This window comes from Stegostoma tigrinum, chromosome 8 (genome assembly GCF_030684315.1).
Source record: "Stegostoma tigrinum isolate sSteTig4 chromosome 8, sSteTig4.hap1, whole genome shotgun sequence".
Lineage (NCBI taxonomy): Eukaryota > Metazoa > Chordata > Chondrichthyes > Orectolobiformes > Stegostomatidae > Stegostoma > Stegostoma tigrinum.
Window position 1 is genome coordinate 42,999,013 of NC_081361.1, and position 20,516 is coordinate 43,019,528.

At 39.8% G+C, this 20,516-nt stretch overlaps 1 protein-coding gene across 6 annotated transcripts in view; it reads right to left on the reverse strand.

Annotated features, from left to right (window-relative positions):
* axdnd1 (axonemal dynein light chain domain containing 1) overlaps positions 1-20,516 on the reverse strand; it is a 139,398-nt gene that overhangs the window by 64,521 nt on the left and 54,361 nt on the right. For all 6 annotated transcript variants that reach the window (XM_048539705.2, XM_048539706.2, XM_048539704.2 and 3 more), the window contains 2 exons: positions 6,684-6,850; positions 1,233-1,308 (listed from right to left, as the gene is read on the reverse strand). In XM_048539705.2, the coding sequence (XP_048395662.2) occupies positions 1,233-1,308; positions 6,684-6,850 (243 nt within the window). The remainder of the gene's footprint in view (positions 1-1,232; positions 1,309-6,683; positions 6,851-20,516) is intronic.

A 20,516-nucleotide genomic window follows, 5' to 3' on the forward strand; every position in this document is an offset into this window, starting at 1 on the left:
CATTCTTGTGGTCTGACTGATAGTGTGCTGTATACAAAATTAAGGATAAATTTGTGATGTCTATATGATGTCTATTCAAACTCATTTTACAAGAAACCTTGTAGCCACCAAAAAGAAAAAAGGTTCATTTCATTGGTTGAGGCCAAGTCTGGCTCCAAGGTTACAAGGGCAGGGACAACCCACCCTCACTTCTCTTTTCAAAGCAACTGTTATAAGACCTTCTTGAATTCTGCTAGAGATAAATAACCAATTACAAAGGATTTGCACCATCAAAAATATGAAAGATAATCTGTGAAAAAGAAAATTTCTGATGAATAAATGACGAAAAGACAACTCAAATGGTAAAACTAAGGTGTGCATTGGAGAAATTTTTAAAATGTAAGAATCTGATTACATTGCCATTGAAATTTAAGATTTAACAGCATTTCTCATTAGCAGTAAATGTATAAGGCTGGGTTTTATGAGCACCATGGACCAACCGTCCTAACTAAAATGTCAGGGTAAAGGCCTGCTACACCCACAGCAGCTGTCCCGCACAATTTAATGTTCAGAGCACCAATCCTTTGAGAGCAACCTCCACCTCTGTCAATAGGAAGTGCAGCCTTGGAGAGCTGGCCAATCGGACAGCTAAAAGCTCTGAGCTGTCAGCAGTTAACCACCACTCATCTTAGTTTTCCATCATGGCAAGAAGCCCAGGTAAGTGTGGGGTTAGGGGTCTCTCTGGGGCCGACTGACTATGCCTCAGCTAGAGACACAACGGTGGTGAGGGCTCTGGTGCAAAAGGCTAGAGACAAGGGTCAATGGGGAGGATGAGTTAAGTGCTGGCAGGTTTCCCTCCATTGGACTCAAGCAACTCATCATTGAGGTGTTCACCCCTTTTACCTTATACCAGCTAAAGCTGACAGTTTTCTTGCATGGTCTGGACCTACACTTGCTATAGGGAACATACTGTTGGTGGAAGGATGAGTCCCTTAAGTGGTCATTAATTCACCAGTCAGCTGCCTCAATAACCCAACATCTACCGTAGCACCTGCAAACTTTCAGAAAGTTTGGGTGGGCAGCAGCAAGTCCACCAGCTGAATTTATCAGGCCCCTCCACTGGATAAGTGGGAAATTCACATCTAGTATTACCTGAATCCATTTAAATCTTTATGATTTTATTTCATCTGGCTTTCAGAATTGACTTAGGGGAAAAACCTGTAATAGCAAGATGATTTAAATAAAATGCTCACCTCATGAAAGTATTTCATATCACTTCTCAGCAAATACAACATTTCTCCTGGAATAGACTTGATTCCCAGAGGGCTCCTAAAAGAACAGTAAATGTCAAAAATATACCTCTGCATTTGAAAATGATGCATAGGTAGTCACAAGCAGCAATAGTTTTGGTTAAGGGTTTCCCCAAGTATGTTCATTGTGTTCTAAATAAAACCAATGCATATAAATTAAACTCATCCTGTCATCAAGTTACAAAATATGCATTTTTATGCTTGTCTTCATTACCTTATGGACTTTTCATTTCAGTTTTGAATATATACTTTGTTAAATTCATATTCTTTGGACTGAACACACTATGAAAATATGCTAGTGTTTCATCCAGAGACTGATTATGTTCATTTTTATACTTGTAAATTAGCTCTACTTCCCATTCAGAGTGCAGAGAAATGTAACTTCTTCAGTCTAGATTAATCTGATAAATGCCTTTCTTGATTTTAAAATTTCCAGTTTTATATGGTATAGTATCCTAACCACAAATACGTGAACCAGATATAAACACTATTACAAACATGAGGTTTGCAAGATTGTTTTGTTTTGAGATTATTTATTTGATTTGTGATCGGTTTTGAAATCTGCTGACAACAAGCCTACAAGTTTAGATGCGATTATTAGGAAGAATATGCAAAGTATTCCCATCTCTAAACAGTAACCAGAAAAGATATGCTAATGATAGGTAGACTGTTAGTCTTCACGTCACAGGTAGTTGTTAGTCTTGTCAAATTTTGTAAATAGTCTGTCTATTTAATCCCAAGATGATTTCAATTTGGGCAAATAGTGTCAAGGAAAGATAATAACTATTTCGACAGGAATACAAGGTCCATAGTGATTAACAAAAATGTGCTATGAGAGAAGACAAGTCTTTTGGAATCCATTATGGAGCAAAGTGGTGTTCCTAAAGATATCACTGAATCCCACAGACAGGACCTCGCACCAAGAATCTGAGAGAAAGAGAGAAGAGGGGTAACAGAGATACAAGTTGCAAACTTCTATTATTCAACATGCAAAGTGAGGATGCAAGTTTACACTTGGATTTAGGGAAACATGTTTGTGAAGGTTTAAACAAAACTGGAAGATTTGCCTAGTATTGGCTTGACAGAAAGCTCTCTAGGGTAGCTTACACCTTAAACGTCAGTTCAGGGATTAGAAATTGTCTACTGGGAAAAGAAAAACAAGCTGAGAATCAAATTAGACTAATTCCTGGTGAATGAAGTGTTCATTTAAAGATCAGAGTAAAGTATAGCCATGACAGGGAATTCTTGATCATTATACAAATTAAATGGGGGATCTTTTCCGTAGTTTAGAGTATAAGTTGCCTTCTGAAGTAGTGCTTAAATTGTTATTAATTTTAATTTGTCATGCTACAAGTCTTAAGTTTGAGAACTTATTGTGTGACTTTTCTGTCAATCACTAGAAGATTCAGCTTTATAAAAGTTATAAAACTTTGCCTTGAATTAAATCTTTGACCAAGCTTCCACTGGTTTCAGCAGAGGAGAATTCTGTATACTACTGACTTCTGAAAGAAACACAATCTCATTATCACTTTCTAAAATCTCTTAATTTTAAATTCTATCCCCAGTTCTCATCTTCAGAACAAAAGGAAACATCCTCTATGCTCACGACCCCTCAAGATTTTACATTTACCAATAAGATCACCTCACATTCTTCTACACTCCAATGGATGCAACTTTTCAATGTGTTTATTCATAAGTTAAGCCCCTCAACCCAGGAAAGAGTCAAGCGAACCCTCTTTAAACCATTTTGATTGCGATTATACATTCTTACGACATGGACAGATGCACTCGATGAAAGTTCATCATTTTCAAGTTGAAAGTGTGATTTTTTTTCTAACTTATTTGGAACAATTCTCTCATTTAAGAAAGCTGGGATGAATAAAGATTTTGTGCAAATGCCAAAGAAATTTAAATAGCTGTAAAATTCATAAAATTGCCAGACAAATTTGAACAAATTCATTGCTGCAACTTTCCCTGTTAATATTAGTCTCAATATATTAAGCCATTTCACAAAGCTGGAATATGATATATGTGAATGAAGTTGGTTTTTAACCACTTATGTATGGTGACAAAGCTAAAACAGTCAAGAGCATGCTAACTCTAGCTCCATTTTTGTCATATCCTTCAAGTTGTCAAATGCTTAATGTGTATAGCCTCTGGTCAAATAATTAATTTTTACCAGACTGACAGTAAATTTTCCTTAGTTGACCACAAGACCCCAGGGAGAAGAGATTAGGATATAACATCCCTTTCATGGTCCTAGTTACTGTTCTTCAGCTGAAAAGTGTAGATATACAGACATCAGAAGGGATCTAGGGTAGCTGTGATGCAACCAAAGTAAAACAATCTATTAAACTAAATTCATGGTTTAGACTTGAAAAATGGCAACTTGCCAAGGCTCCAGCATAAGACCATAAGAAATAGGAACAGCAGTAGGCTATTCGGTCCCTCGAGTATGCTCCAACATAAAATAGGATTGTGGATACTCTGACATTCCTCCATCCTGACAAAGAGTTTTGGCTCAAAACATTGTTTTCCTGCTCCTTGGATGCTGTCTGACCTGGCGTGCTTTTCCAGCTGCACATCTATAGATTCCTCATAGCCACTTTCCTGCAATTTCACAGTATAATCATTCGGTCTCTGACTGATCAAGAAGTAATCTATCCTAGCCTTGAATATACACAAAGGTTCTGCCCCCAAAGTTGCCTGTGGCAAGGATTTCCAAAGACTCATAAGCCTGTGAGAGAAGAAATTCCTCCTCATCTCAGTCTTAAATTGGTGTCCCTTTATTCTGAGACTATGCTGTCTGGTTCCAGACTCTCCCATGAGGGGAAACATCCTCTCAGCATTTACAATGTCAAGCCTTTAAAATTCCAGCACATTTCACTTGAGATCATCTTTCATTATTTTAAACTCCAGTGAGTAGAGTTTAACCTTTGCTGATAAGACAATCTCTCCATACTGGGGACTATCCCAGTGAAACTTCTCTGAACTGCCTCCAATGAAATGCTATCTTTCCTTAAATAAGAGGTCCAAAAATTCTCACAGTATTCCAAATATGATTTCACCAGCAGCTTCTACAACTGCAGTAAAACTTCCCTACTCTTATAGGTCAACACTTGAAATACCGGCTAATATCACATTACGCACAAGCCCATGTCAGTTGTAGCTTTCTGCAATTTCTCTCCATTTAAGTAATCGTCTGTTCTTCCTTTCAAAATGAACAACTTTCCAAATTGTGCTCTATTCGCCAATTTTCTTAACCTATCAATAACTCTCTAAACTGTTTATATGCCCCTTGTAACCTACCTTTCCACCTATTGTTGTGAAACCTGCACAATTGGCTGCAATACATTCGCTTCTTTCCTCCAAGTTGTTAATATATATCAAAAACAGCTGTGGTCCCAGCACTAATCCCTGTGAAATGCCACTGGTCATGAGTTGCAAACCTGGAAATGAACACCTTATTCCCACATGCTGTTTTTAACACATTAACCAATTATCTATCCTTGCCAACATACTACCACCTACACCATAGATTTTTATTTTGGGACTTGCTCCTTTGTGAGGGACCTTGTCAAATGCTTTCTGGAAGTACAAGTGGCAACGCATCTACTGATTCCCCTGCATCTACTTTGATTGAGACTACCTTGAAAACTGAATTAAATTAGTCAAATGCTATTTCCCTTTCATGAAGCTATGCTGACACTGCTTAATTGATTTTGAATTTCCAAATGTTCTACTATTCCTTAATAATTGATTCCAATACTTTTCCAACAATAGATATTTGGCTAACTAGCCTTTAGTTACCTACTTCTTGCATTCATCCCTTTTTGAATAGAGATGTCACATTGGTAGTTTTCCAGTGCTCTGGTGCTTCTCAAGAATCCAAAGATTTTTGGAAAATTACAACCATTACATTCACTATTTCTACAGATATCTCTTTTAAGATCCTGGGATGCAAGCCACGTTGGCCAGGAAACCTATCTTCCTTTAGCCCCATTAGTTTGCCTAATACTACTTCTCTAGTGATAGTGTTTTAGTGATAATTGCTTTACTGTACTCTTCAGTATTGATAGGGTATTTGAAGTATCATCCACTGTAAAGACTGATGCAAATTATCTTATTAACTCCTCTGCCATTCCCTTGATCTCCATAACCATCTCCTTTTCCATCCCTCTTGTCTCTCCAAAAGATCAAATATCCTTGAATGTTAAGTTCCCAGTTTTGATCTCCTTTTAGTCATGTTTCTGTAATGACTATGAGTACATATTCATTTATCTCAGTTTGCACTACCAATTTGTCTGTCTCAATCCAAATGTTTCGTGAGTTAAAATACAAAGCCTTTAAGTTCGTTCTATTATCGAACTTCCCTATTCTTTTATGGTTCTTTGCTGTAATATGACATTCACACATTCTAACCCTTCCTTTTATTTCCTAGTAACAATTATCCCGATCACTAATTTGCAATCCTTCCTTCTCATTTACCTTTGAATTTCCAGTTTTTCACATAACTGAACCTACCCATGGTTGTCAATAGCAAATGTTTGGCTCAGTTTGAGGCTGTGCCCGGGGGTCGAGGAGGGGGCAATAAAAATTGCAGATAACTATGCAGGTGCAGATTATACAAGTGCTGATATGCAAAATGCTATTTTAATCAGATAGGTGCAGTCAATTTGGACATAAACTACTTGAAGTTCAAAAGTACTTTCTGTACTACTTCCAAAACAGCACACTGGAATATCAGAGATAACAAGGTGTAGAGCTGGATGAACAATGCAGGCCAAGCAGCATCAGAGGAACGGGAAGGCTGACATTTCAGGCCTAGACCCTTAGGCCCGAAATGTCAGCCTTCCTGCTCTTCTGATGCTGCTTGGCCAGCTGTGTTCATCCAGCTCTACTACTCGTTATCTCAGATTCTCTAGCATCTGCATTTCCTACTATCACTGGAATATCAGCTTGACCCTGTAGTTCAAACCATACTTCAGAATTTGGGCTCATAATCTCGGCTGAGAATTCAATCTTAAGGGAGTGCTGCAGTATACAAAATGGCATTTAACACAGTCTCATTTATAGCTTTAAGTGGCTACTACTTTGCAAAAGTTAGCTGTCATCCTAGTCTAAGAACACTGTCTAATTTCAATAATTAAGATTTTCAAAAACTTTAAATCAGGTGCAAAATACTTTAAAAATGTGAAATATTCTACACAAATGCAGTCACTTCTTTATTTACTAAAGCAAATTTGGGTCCATCTAACTTGCACTCTCGAACAGAGCCTGAGAATGGGAAAATGCAAGCAAGAATCAGTTGAAATTTGGAAGTTTTTATCTGAGGCATCAAGTGACTCAGTATAGCACTGTGTTCAAGAAATCCAAATGGTTGATAATACTTACGAAATTTTGTCAGAAAAATATTTATGCCATTTCTTGAAGCCAGATAAAATCTGCTCTCTTTTTTCATAACTTGCATTCTCTGCAGCTTCAACAATTTTAGAAAACTTATTCATCAGCTTTCTCCACTGTGCAGTAATTTTCTGTAGCTTGCTCTGGTCTTCTGCATCCTATCAGCATGGAGTTAAAACAGAAAATAAGTTTGTTATTTATCAATAGTATAGGATGTTGGTGGTAGGGCATTTAAGGAGATGAATGTCTGCAAAATGATCTTTAACTCCACTCCATAACAAGCCTCTCAATATAAAATAAAAACAGAAGCTGCTGGAAAAGCTCAGCGGGTCTGATGGAACATCTGAAACATTAACTCTGATTTTTCTTCACAGACAGTGTTCAACCTGCTGAGCTTTTCCAGCAACTTCCGTCTTTGTACCTGATTTACAGCATCCGCAGCTCTTTCAATTTTTCTCTCAATACGAAAGCAAGAGGTGACAGATACTGGAAATCTGAAATAAAAACTACTCAGGAAACACAACCACCGTGACCACAAGAGCCCTTTGTCTTAGGCAGCAGAGTTTGGTGGATCTCAAGTATACATGGGAGACTGGCAAGGTGTCCAAAGAATAGCTAAAGCTTAAAGTTACTCAGGCATGGATGAGAGTTCCAATAGCAAATGAGTTGAGGCAAGGATGTAGGTGGGTGATGTTGCGAAGATGGAAATATGCAGCCTTGGTAATGGTGTAGATGAGCATTTGGAAATTCGTCTCCGAGTGTTAGAGAGAATATGGGTGTGGGAGGTGCAGAGATCTCATAGAAAGCTATAAAATTCCAACAGAACAACACAGGGTAAACACAGGAAAGCTGTTTCCTATGACAGGAACTCTAGAACCAGGGTCATAGTTTAAGGATGCTATGAGGGTCATTTTGAACTGAAATCAGGAGAAATGTCTTCGCCGAGAGAGTGGGGAGCCCATGGAATATTCTGACACAGAAGACAGCTGGTGCCAAAACATTCATCTTTTTCAAGGAGTTAGGCGTAGTCCTTAGGATTAAAGGGACCAAAGAATATGGGGAGAAAATGGGAACAGGGTAGTGAGTTGCAAGATCAACCATGATCAGACTGAAAAGGGGAGCAGGTTCGAAGGGTCGAATGGCTTATTCCTGCTCCTATTTTCTCTGTTTCTATGGGTCATATAGGACACCAACGTTGGAAACAACCTGGTTCATACAATTGCCTGGAAGATGGATGTGGTCAGTACCTAGGGAACATTGTTAGGTAACTGAAGATGATGATTTCAATTTTCCCAATGTCTATATGGAAGAAGTTTCTGTTCATCAGATATTGAATGTCAGACAAGAAATCTGACAATTTAGACACAACAGTGAGGTGACAGTAAGGTGGAGCTGAGTGTGTTCAGCACACGTGAAAACCGCCACTGCTTTGAGATCATATTGTTCAGGGCTTGATAAATGCTGGAGATCTTGAAAATATAAAGGTGGAATATAAATATAAATCTCCAGGGCCTGATCGAGTGTATCCCAGGACTTTGTGGGAAGTTAGACATGAAATTGTGAGAGACCTTGCAGAAATATTTGTGTCATCTATAACTGTGGGTGAGGTGCTGGATGACGGGAGAGTAGCTAATGTTGTGCCTTTGTTTAAGAAGGGTTTCAAGGAGAAGCGTGGGAACTACAGACCTGAGAATCTGACTTCAGTGATGGGTAAGTTTATGGAAGTGATTCTGAAATATAGGATGTATATGCATTTGGAGAGGAAAAGAATGATTCGGGATAGTCAGCATGGTTTTGTGAAAGGGAAATCATGTCTTACAAACTTGATGGAGTTTTTTGGGTAAGTGACCAAGAAGATTGATAGGGGCAGAGCAGCAGACATTGTCAAAGGCTTTACTAAAGTCCAAGAAAACAATGTTCTGCATGTTAGGCTAAATAGTAAAGTCAGATCATTTGGGTTTCATTGCTAATTGAACACACAATTGGCTTAATGGCAGGAGACAGAAAGTGATAATGGATGGTTGTTTTTCAAACTGGAGGCCTCTGACTAGCGTTAATTCACAGGAATCGGTGCTGGGTCCACTTTTATTTATCATTTATATTAATGATGTACATGAGAATATGGAAGACATGTTTAGTAAGATAGTGGATGACACAAAGATTGGTGCTCTAGTGGACAACGAAGGTGGTTACCTCAGATTAGAGAGATCTTGATCACCTGGGTCAATGACTGAGGGGTGGCACATAGAGTTTAATTTGGATAATTATGAGGTACTGCATTTGGCAAAACAAACAAGGGGAGGTCTTGGGTAGGGTTGTGGAACAGGGATACCTCGGGGATCAGGTACATAATTCTTTGAAATTTACATCATAGGCAGACAGAGTGGTTATGATGGTGTTTAGCATGTTTGCCTTCATTCCTCAGACCTTTGAATATTGGAGTTGGGGCGTTATGTTGAGGTTGTACAGGTGAGGTCTCTTCTGGAGCCCTGTCTCCAGTTCTGATTGTCCCATTATAGGAAGGATATTATTAAGCTGGAGAGATTCAGAAGAGATTTATCAGGATGTTTCCAGGAATGGAAGGCTTGAGTGATAAAGAGGGGTTGAATGGGATGGGATTTTTTTCACAGGAACATAGGAGGTTGAGGGGTGACCTTATGGAGGCTTATAAAATCATGAGGAGTGTAAATAAGGTGAATGGCAGCTGTCTTTTCCCTAGGGTGGGGGATTTCAAGGTTAGGGAGCATACTTTTAAGGTGAGAGCAGAAAAAGTTTAAAAAGACATGATAGATACCTTTTTATATATATACAGAGGGTGGTTCATCTGAGGAATGAACTTCCAGAGGAAGTGGTGGATGTGGATACAGTTATAACATTTAAAAGACATTTGAAGTACATGAATAAGAAATATTTGGAGGGATATGGGCCAAGTACAGGCAGATGGGGCGAGTTTAGTTTGGGATTGTGGTCGGCATGGGCTGATTAGATTGAGGGGTCTGTTTCCATGCTATATGACTCTAGGACTCTAAGAAAAAGGAGGTCAAGGGGACACCACAGATAACTGAGGAGTAAGGGGCAAAGCTATTCTCTGGCTATGTTTATGGAGGTAACAGTGGAACCAGTTGAGAGCAGTACCACTCAGCTGTATTGTTGTGAGAGATCTTTGCAACTAGCTCCTGGTTCTGCTAGGACCATCCTTTGGGTAATACACTGCCATCAACACTTATAACACTAGCTCATGGGATTTACTAGTATTAAGTAGTGATAAATCTTTGGCAGAAGAGTAACAATAAACAGCTTATTATATGATGATCAGGAACAGGTTACCATATCATTTAAATGGCTATCTCCATGAGTATTATGTAATAGTTGCTGCTATCAAGCAGACCTACATGTTCAAGGATTTTGGAGAGAAAGGAAACTGGGATAGAAGGCTAGTGGGTTGCAAAGATGATAGGATGAAGATCTTGTTTCTTGAGAAGATGGTTGATGACAGCAGTTTGGAAGAAGATAGAGACAAAAATTGGAAAACAGCAAACGTTAGTAATATCAGATACCACAGGACAAAGGAAAGAGGGGGATTTGTTAGCAGTTATGAAGAACAAGGTTGCGCATTAGGCAAATTCTCAAGAACAAAACAAATTTGGAGAGGGCATGATGAAAGATAGGACGAAAAAAAAAGCAAGTGCAGGATTAAGACCTGGAGGAATATCAGGAAATTAAGCCTGAAAGGCAGGTGGAAAGGAGAGAATTGGCAGAGGCAGCTGATTGGATGGTCTCAAATGTATTGCCAAAGAACTCCCCAAGCTCCTTCCAGTATGGTGAAGGTGCAGGTATGGGTTATCAGGCCCACTGAATTTGCTCCACCATTCAAACAGATCATGGCTGATGATTTAACTCTTTAGCGATCTAACCAACTATCCCTACATCCCTTGATGTAATTGGTATCTAGAAAGCTACTGAACTCTGTCTTCAACATGCTCAATGATTGAGCTTCCAATCCCTCTGGGACTTAAGAATTTTGATAATTCACCATCACAACAATTCAAGAACAAAGAACAAAGAAAATTACAACACAGGAACAGGCCCTTCAGCCCTCCAAGCCTGTGCTAATCCAGATCCTCTATCTAAACCTGTCGCCTATTTTCCAAGAATCTGTATCTCTCTGCTCCCTGCTCATTCATGTATCTGTCTAGATACATCTTAGATGACGCTATCGTGCCCGCCTCTACCACCCCGACTGGCAACGTGTTCCAGAAACCCATCTCCCTCTGCGTAAAGAACTTTCCACGCATATCTCCCTTAAACTTTACCCCTCTCATCTTGAAATCATGACCCCTAGCAATTGAGTTCTCCACTCTGGGAAAAAGATTCTTGCTATCCACCCTGTCTATACGTCTCATGATTTTGTAGACCTCAATCAGGTCCTCCATCAACCTCCAACTTCTTAATGTAAATAATCCTAACCTACTCAACCTCTCTTCATTGCTAGCGCCCTCCATACCAGGCAACATCCTGGTGAAACCTCCTCTGCACCATCTCCAAAGCATCCACATCCTTTTGGTAATGTGGCAACCAGAACTGTATGCAGTATTCCAAATGTGGTTGAACCAAACTCCTATACAACTGCAATATGACCTGCCAACTCTTGTTCTCAATGCCCCATCCGATGAATGAAAACATGCCATATGCCTTCTTGATCACTCTATCCACCTGCATTGCCATCTTCAGGGTAGAATGGACCTGAACACCCAGATATCTCTGTGCATCAATTTTCCCCAGGACTTTTCCATTTACCGTATAATGTGCTCTTGAATTGGATCTTCCAAAATGCATCACCTCGCATTTGCCTGAATTGAACTCCATCTGCCATTTCTCCGCCCAACTCTCCAATCTATCTATATTCTGCTGCATTCTCCGACAGTCTCCTTCACTATCTGCTACTCCACCAATGTTAGTGTCATCTGCAAACTTGCTAATCAGACCATCAATACCTTCCTCCAGATCATGTGTGTATATCACAAACAACAGTGGTCCCAACACAGATCCCTGTAGAACACCACTGGTCACAGTTCTCCATTTTGAGAAACTCCCTTCCACCACAACTCTCTGTGTCCTGTTGCCCAGCTAGTTCTCTATCCATCTAGCTAGTACACCCTGGACCCTATGCGACTTCGCTTTCTCCAACAGCCTACCATGGGGAACCTTATCAAACACTTTACTGAACTCCATGTATATGACATCTACAGCCCTTCCCTCATCTATCAACTTTGTCACTTCCTCAAGGAATTCTATCAAGTTGGTAAGCCATGATCTTCCCTGAACAAAACCATGCTGCCTATCACTAATAAGTCCATTTTCTTCCCATTGTAAATAGATCCTATCCCTCACTATCTTCTCCAGCAGCTTCCCCACTACTGACACCAGGCTCACTGGTCTATGATTACCTGGATTATCCTTGCTACTCTTCTTAAACAAGGGGACAACATTAGCATTTCTCCAGTCCTCCAGGATCTCACCCGTGCTCAAGGATGCTGCAAAGATATCTGTTGGCCCCAGCTATTTCCTCTCTTGCTTCCCTCAGTAGCCTGGGATAGATCTCATACAGACCTGGGGACTTGTCCACCCCAATGCCTTTTAGAATACCCAAAACTTAACCCCTCTTTATGCCGACCTGACCTAGAGTAATCAAACATCTAAGATGTCCCTCTCCTTGGTGAACACCAATGCAAAGTACTCATTACGAATCTCACTCATTTTCTCGGATTCATTTTCATCTCAGTCATAAATAGTCTCCAACTTATTCTAAGACTGAAGGAAGGTATTAAGAGAGAAAGGGAGGAGGAGTTTAACAATCCATTCCAGAATGATCCTGAAATAGTGAGCAGTCTTAGCAGACATCAGCAGGGGTGTTTTACCTATTCACTGCTAAATCATATAAAACAGTTAATGTCACATCCCTTCAAATCCTGTATCCCTTGAACTCAGAGGGGTGAAGATGAGGTTGTATTAGGCAGAAGGAGTCCCAAGAGCAATGGGTGACAGCTGGTGGCCACTGTGGTTGAGTGGAGGATGAGTTTTTCATGTCACAGAAGGTTAAATTATCTCACACATCAGATTACTGCTAGTGAATACATCTTCAGATGTGATGTAGGGCTCTCTTGTGTCACAGTGGTATTCTCCCTGCACCTGGATCAAGAGTCCTGGGTTCAAGTCTCACCTGCTGCAAAATAACATCTCTGAACAGGTTGATTAATAAAATAGGTCAGATGCCATATGCTCCCAAATGCATCATTAGCCTCACACACTGTTCAATTCACCACAGCTCCTTCACTTGCTAATCATCAATTCCTATCATTAACGACACATACTCACATTTCACAGCATTATCTCATCCTTACAAATTTAGCACTGCTATCAGCCTCACATGTCACAGCTTGCACACACTTGCCAGTCATTCGAAACAGCAGGCGCATCATCTAAATATTCCACTTCACTCAATGCCACTTCACTGTCTTGCTGGACAAAGTAGCCCAACAGAGTATCAACAGCCAAAAAGCAGCATGTCATGGAGGAGACTGTCAAAGTAACATCACCAAGGACATAGCCAGAAGCTGAGCCAAAACAATCAGTGATAATAGTATATTCTTAACCAATCCACCTTCTCATACAATTTTAACCTCAAGCCCTCTCTGTTTGACTTAAAATCTGAACGTAATCATGAACTTCATACTTCCTCTACTATTCTCACCCAACCCTGCTGTCATGCCCATTGCTTGGAGATAGCAAAGGACTGGTTTCAATCCTGATATGGTGCAGGAGGCTGGAGCCTTAAATGGTGACAAAACTGATTATGATCTAACACGATCACTCAATCTAGCACTCACAGCTACTAGCTCAGATACTGGCACTGCATGTAACATGAAGCTGGATCTACGCTTGAGTGAGAGTGCAGGAAGAAACAATCAAGTACATTACGTTTATATGGAAAATGACTGCCACACAGCCCACCTTTAAGAAGCATGGGAGAGTCAGATGCCAATTGGACACAAGCTTTTCATTCAGTTTGGAGTTCATTCCTTCTAGTGCTGAATTGGTGTCCAAATTCACACACAGGCATGACTTGAGGAAGCAACTGCATTGCAGTGCCTGATGGTCATTTCTTTACTTCTACTGAAGCACAAGCAGAAGATATCCAAAACCTGACTTGTGCAGTAGAAGCACCAATTTATATCTGGAAATTTCAGATTGTTGCTGAGGGAGTTCAGACTGCTGCCAACATGGCTGCGAAAATTAGTGCTCAAATGGGCTTTTAGGGTCCCACAACAGTTCAACAGCATTTGCTGCAGGAAATCACTCCCAATTGTTAGGGGATTGCTCTGGGATAGTTGCCAAAGCTTCGCGGAGAATGAACCTGTTCTGCTCTTAATGTGACAGGAACCATGTTCTCACCACTGCCAATTTGCCAACACCATTGGTACTGCCACTTAGCCAGCCATCCCAGACTGTTCCTGCCCAGGGAGGGTAGAGCAGTCCAAAACAGGCCTTCTAGTTTCAGAGCATGTCATTCTGCAAGGCATGTATTGTCTCCAATTGTAAGACAGAAGTCTTCCACCAGCCATGCTGCAGCCACGACAGTGGAGCCTCATAGGAGCACTGGAATCATATGTCAATGGCAAAGGCACTCTCAAGGTAGGCACTAAGGACAACTACTTGAGTTTTGTATGAATTCTTGTGTTTTGTTTAAAATTTGTAAACAATAATCATTCTGTGGTGGATTTTATTTCAGCACTTTGGTTAACAGGATACTAAAATGGTTCATTGCTGAGATGTGGTTTTTTTTGGGACTATTGCACAATGTGACCTGAGGCTGTATGGACATGAACGGAAGCACATTATGAACTCTCAGACATCATGGCTGTGCATCATCATGCTAGTCGCACCATTCGGTAGGTTACAACATAAAATAAAAATACTTTTCCAGTTATCAATATGATAAATTAAAATACCTTACCAAAATCAGATTTTAAACAGCAAGATCTATTATCCATGTTTCTTAATAAACACAACTATGGAGGATTTTATCATCAAAACAAAATTTAATCAATAAAGCTGTTATAATTGTTTAACTTACACTGTTAACACAAAAGTTAAAATGCTTGTCTCGAGAAATATCCTCAAACACACACGCCTCAGGAACAGAAAAGAACTGATTTATGTGCAGAGACCAGCTTTCTGTTAATAAAATACTTTGATCAAAGTGTTCATCTTGAAGGCAAAAGGATAGACCTTAGAACGTACCAGCTTCTGTTGCAGTGATCTTCTGGCATGTGTAGTCAAGTTCGGTCAAAATCATGCAACACATTTTGCTCATGAAATACAATTTTGAGAAGTTACTTTAATCATTCTTTTAAAACAATGAATAGGTTTCATCTTGAAGTAGACAAAAATGTTTTCAGAAATCAGAATGAACAATTGCTCTTAACAACTTTCCTCTAATTCAGCTTATTTTTAGCAAGCTTTTCTCTAAGTCAGCTTGATCTTGGCTGGTTTTTCTCCAGCTCAGCTTGTTCTTGGCAAGTTTTTCTGTATCTGAACCAAACTAGATCAAAACCTCTCCAACTCAGTCACTGATCAAAACAGCCCTGGCAGGGCTTTAAGGAAAGCAAATAGCTATCACCAGTCATGTGGTTTACAGGAAGCTTTGTTTTAGTAAACGAAAACTCCAATATCTCCAGTGAACTTTAAATTTGCTATTCTAAAACAATCACGACAAGTATTTCCACAATCCTTCAAAACCTTAATCCTAAAATCAATATTTAAGATCAAACGTCCTCGTAAAAGCGTCATCTGCTCCCTTCACTATTCCTGCTACTCCTCCTGAAGTTGTCAACAAGAATTGTGATCTCATAATAGCTCATTTACAGATATTGCACCATACTACTATGAATCCAAAGGTCAATGAGCTGGATAGCAATACACAGTTGCTTCAACAGATGGGGCTCAATTCCCACTAAGGTTGCCATAAAGGTCCTGCTTTCTTAAAACATGTCCTTCACCTCAGGCATGGTGACCTACCAGTCATCTCTTTCTAAGGAGACAGCAGCCTATGATACTGACACTGAGACAACTTGTACTTTCATTCTTTCAGTCTGCCATGTACAGAGTAACAGAGAGCTCCACTAAATCAGGAGAGGCACAGAATGGGGTCAGAGATAACGAGAACTGCAGATGCTGGAGAATCCAAGATAACAAAGTGTGGGGCTGGATGAACACAGCAGGCCAAGCAGCATCCTAGGAGCACAAAAGCTGACATTTCGGGTCTAGACCCTTCGGTCTAGGCCCGAAACGTCAGCTTTTGTGCTCCTACAATGCTGCTTGGCCTGCTGTGTTCATCCAGTCCCACACTTTGTTATCGAGACATAGAATGGCATTGTCGCTTTCACTGTTACTGGTAGTGATTCTGAGGTCTGGTTCAAGAAATAGCAGAGTGGCTCCTTTGTGAATCACAAGTGATAAACACAATATTTCTGGTTTAGGTTACAGTAAACAAATGGACCCAGAAGACCAGATGCAAATCAGGATTCCTGCTGGAAACCATTCTTCTACTGCTCTTCTTGCTGCTGTCAACAACTAGTTTTCCAAATTGCACCATCTGAACATTGTTCCTTATGGTACAGTCTGGGAAAGAGTGGTATAACGTTTGATTGAGTAAGTGGTGCACCCAGAGTTCTTGCAGTAACAAAGAATGCCTTCCCCATGTGTAGCACCAATTACTTCAGTCTTCACCAACTGTAAGCAACTCCTCAGAGCTCCCACAAACTCAAACAGAGTTTTTTTCAATGTTGTTCTAAGTTGTTAATGATGAACTGAACTACTTTGAGGGGTGAGGGACTTCAGACAGCTGAATACATGTTGGATGAAAAATGTTTACCAGAGTACTCATTGGAATGACAAGATCTAAAATGGCAGCATAAGACTATTTGAGGGGTTTACAAAGGAAATATGATTGATGTGGTGCCATGATTTCCAAAAGGTGCTTGATAAAGTACAACATAAAAGGCTTGTCAGCCAAATTGCAGAAATGAAACAAAGGAGACAGTAGCAGCATGAATGCAGAATTGGCTAAGTGATAGCAAACAATTAGTAGTGAAGTGCTATTTTTCTAATTGGAAAAAGGAATATAGTGGGATTTCTAAAGGTGGATCTTTGGACAACTGCTTTTCGTGATATTTACATTAATGGCCTGGATTGAGACGTGCAAGTCACAACTTCAAAATTTGCAGACAGTACAAAACTCGAAAGTATTACGAATTATGAGGAAGACATTGATAGACTTTGAGGGTGAAAGGTTGGTGGAATGAGCAGAATGAGCATAAGATGATATCTTATGCAGAGAACTGTGAAACAATACATTTTGGCAGGTAGAAATAACTAGGAGAAGCAATGGTAAATAGATGATCATTCTGAAGGAAATCCAGGAGTCTAAGTACTAGGGGAGATAAGACAGCAGGTTGAGAAAACAGTTACCAGGATCCTAGGTTTTACAGAAACAAAGAATACAAAAGTGTGGAAGTTATGGTTAACATTTATAGAACACTGGTTCAGCCTCAACTGCGGAATTTTTTTCAATTATAATTAGTATGTTTTAGAAAGGATGTAAAATCATTAACAATGGCGCAGAAAAGATGAACTTGCAGCATTCCAAAGACATCAATGGAGAGGTTGGAAAGGATGGAGTTGTCCTCCAGTAAGAAGACAAAGACGAGAGGAGATTTGATACTGGTGTCCAAAATCATAAAAGGGGCACAGACAGGGTAGCTCGGGAGCAACTGTTCCCATTGGTAGAGAGTGGAAAGAACCAGACAACACAACATTAAGGTGAATAGGGATTAAAAAAAAAGGGACTGCAGTACAAATCTTTGGAAGCAGTGAATGGTTAAGATATAGAATGTTCCACTGACAGTGCGATGGAGGCAGATTCGATCATGACTGTCAAGAAGGAATTTGGTAATTACCTGAAGATGAAAATTTGCAACGTTAGGTGGAAAGGCAGGGAATGATCCCAGGTGAGCTGGTCCAGCAGAAGGGTGGCTGAGACATGGCAGACCAAATGGTGTCCTTCTAATCTGTAATCTAGTGTAAGAAAAATCAATTGACAGAGAGCTGAATTCCATAGAGAAAGAAAAGCTGGATAAGGTCGATTGGAATGATACATTGGTGGGAACATCTGCAACTGAACAGTGGGCTACCTTCAAAAAGGAGATAGTTCAGGTCCAGCTGAGGTATATCACCTCAATTAAAAAATATAGGGCAAATAAATATAGAGATATCAAAGGTGATAAAAGAAGAAGATAAAGAAAATGTGTGTCAGGTAGAAAATATAATTGACAGCCCATCAGGAGTACAGAAGTCCAGAGCAGGGGATGAAAAAGCAAATGAAGATATCCTAAAGTCTTCTAATGACAAATAAATGATAAAAGAAGGCTAAAAAGAGAAGTAGGGTTAATTACAGGCCAGAAAGGGGATCTACTCAAAGAGGTGGTAGATATGGCTGAAATGTTAAATGAATACTTTGTAACTGTCTTAATCATAGAGGAAGACATTACACAATCCATGTGGATGGTGGCACAAACTCTCACACAGAAGGGTTCAAAATTGATAAGGGAAAAGTGCTTGATAGATTATTGGTACTTCAAGTTGACACGGCACCAGAACAGAAAAAAATGCATCTAAGGATTATGAAAGAAGTGAGAGGGTCAGTTATGTTAGATTCTGGACAGTTAGCTTGTGATGGAGAGTGAAATCAATAGTGAAGGTTCAATTCCCATACCGATGAGGTCACCATGAAGTCCTTGTCTTCTCAACTTTGACCCTCATCTCAGATTCAAGAAAGGCTTGATGAGTTTAATGTTGTTGATACAGTGTACATGGATTCTAGGAGGCATTTGATACGGTGCCACATAACAGACACATGAGCAAAGTTATAGGTCATGGAATAAAAGCAACATGGAGTAATAGAAAACAGAACAGTAGTCAATGAATTTTTTTACAGGCTGAAAGAAGGTTTGTAACGAAAATTCCTAGGAGTTGCTGATAGGACCCTTGCTGTTCCTGAAATATAATAATAATCTCGCTCTTGGTGTGTGGGACAATTTCAAAGATTACAGTATACACAAAGCACAGAACTGTAAATTGTAAATTTGTGTAAATTGGCAGTGAGAACTCCAAAAGAACATAAACAGGTTGATGAAGTTGGTGTTCAATGCAGAGAAGTGTGAGGTGATCCATTTTGATCAAAGAACATTGGAAGACAATATGAAATAAGGGGTACAGGAGCATAGGGGCCGGGTGGCTACGCTTATAAATCACTGAAGGTGACAGAAAAGGATGAAACACCAATTAATAAAACCTATCATATCCTCGGCTTTATTAATGGGTATATAGGGTACAAGGGCAAGGAGGTAATGTTGAATAAAACAAAAAACAGTTGATACTGGAAATCTGAAACAAAAATAAAGTGCTGGAAAAGCCACCAGGTCTAGTAGCACCTCTGGAAGAAAAGCAGTGTTAACATTTTGAGTCCAGTGCCCCTTGTATAAGATACTTATTAGAGCTCAATTGGAGTACTGTGTACAGTTATGGGCACGACATTACAGGAAGCGTGTGAACACATTGCAGAGAATGCAGACCGATTTGCAAGAATAGCTCCAGGGTGAGAAATTTCAGTTTTGAGGGTAGATTGAAGATGTTTGGGCTGTTCTCTTGGACAAAAGAGGGCTTAGAGGCGATTGAGTCAAAAAATGTTCCACTCCACCTTTCCCACCAACCAGCCACAATAACACCCTACCTGCATCCATCTGTCTCCAGCTCATTTACCCTCACCTCAGCCCCACCCTCCTCCCACTATTTACTTTTGGGTTTCCCTACCCCTCCCCAATCCTGAAGAAGGGTTCCGACCCAAAACATTGACTTTTCTGCTCCTCAGATACTGTCTAACCTGCTGTGCTTTTCAAGCTCCATTTTCTGACTCTAACTTCCAGCATCTGAAGTCCTTACTGTCTCCAAATTAGCAGATATTGATACTTGCTCATGATTTTGAAAACCTGTATGATAGAATGAATAGGGAGCAACTGTTCCCATTTGTAAAAGGATCAAGAACCAGACAACATAGATTTAAAATGATTTGCAATAAAAGAAAAAGTGATGCTAGAAAACAAATCTCATAGAGTGAGGTAGTTAGGTAATGGAACACTGACTGGAGCTCTGGTAGAGGCAGGTTTAACTAATGCTTTCAAGAGGGCATTGGATGATTCTTTGGATATAAATCAAGTGTGATAGTACAGGAATAAAGTAGGAAATTGGCAGTAACTAATGATGCTCATTTGAAGAGTCGGTGCAGAAATGATGGGTTGCATGGCCTCCTTCTGTGCCATATAACTTCTGCAATTCTGTTCTAAATATTGAAACACTAGATGCTAATTGATGTCATAATCAGCCTTCTGCCTACTTCCAAAAGATGATCAACATGTCCGTGTTGACAGTATCATCATAGGCTGTCCCAGAAATAGGTGGAAGTAATGTAGATGTTATTTTGCAACTGAATCAGCGCTGGTAATGTTGAAAGTACTGGTGTTGTGGAGGCAAATTTTGAGGCCTACGTACATGATGGAATTTTTCAAACAATTCTATGTGCTTTTAAAATTATTCTATGAAACGTTAAATGTATTTAATATGTACTTCTAAAGTTCCATTAAATGACCTAAGTATTCCACAAGAAGTTTCAACAATATGCTGTTCACATATTCGGACAGCAGTTCAAAT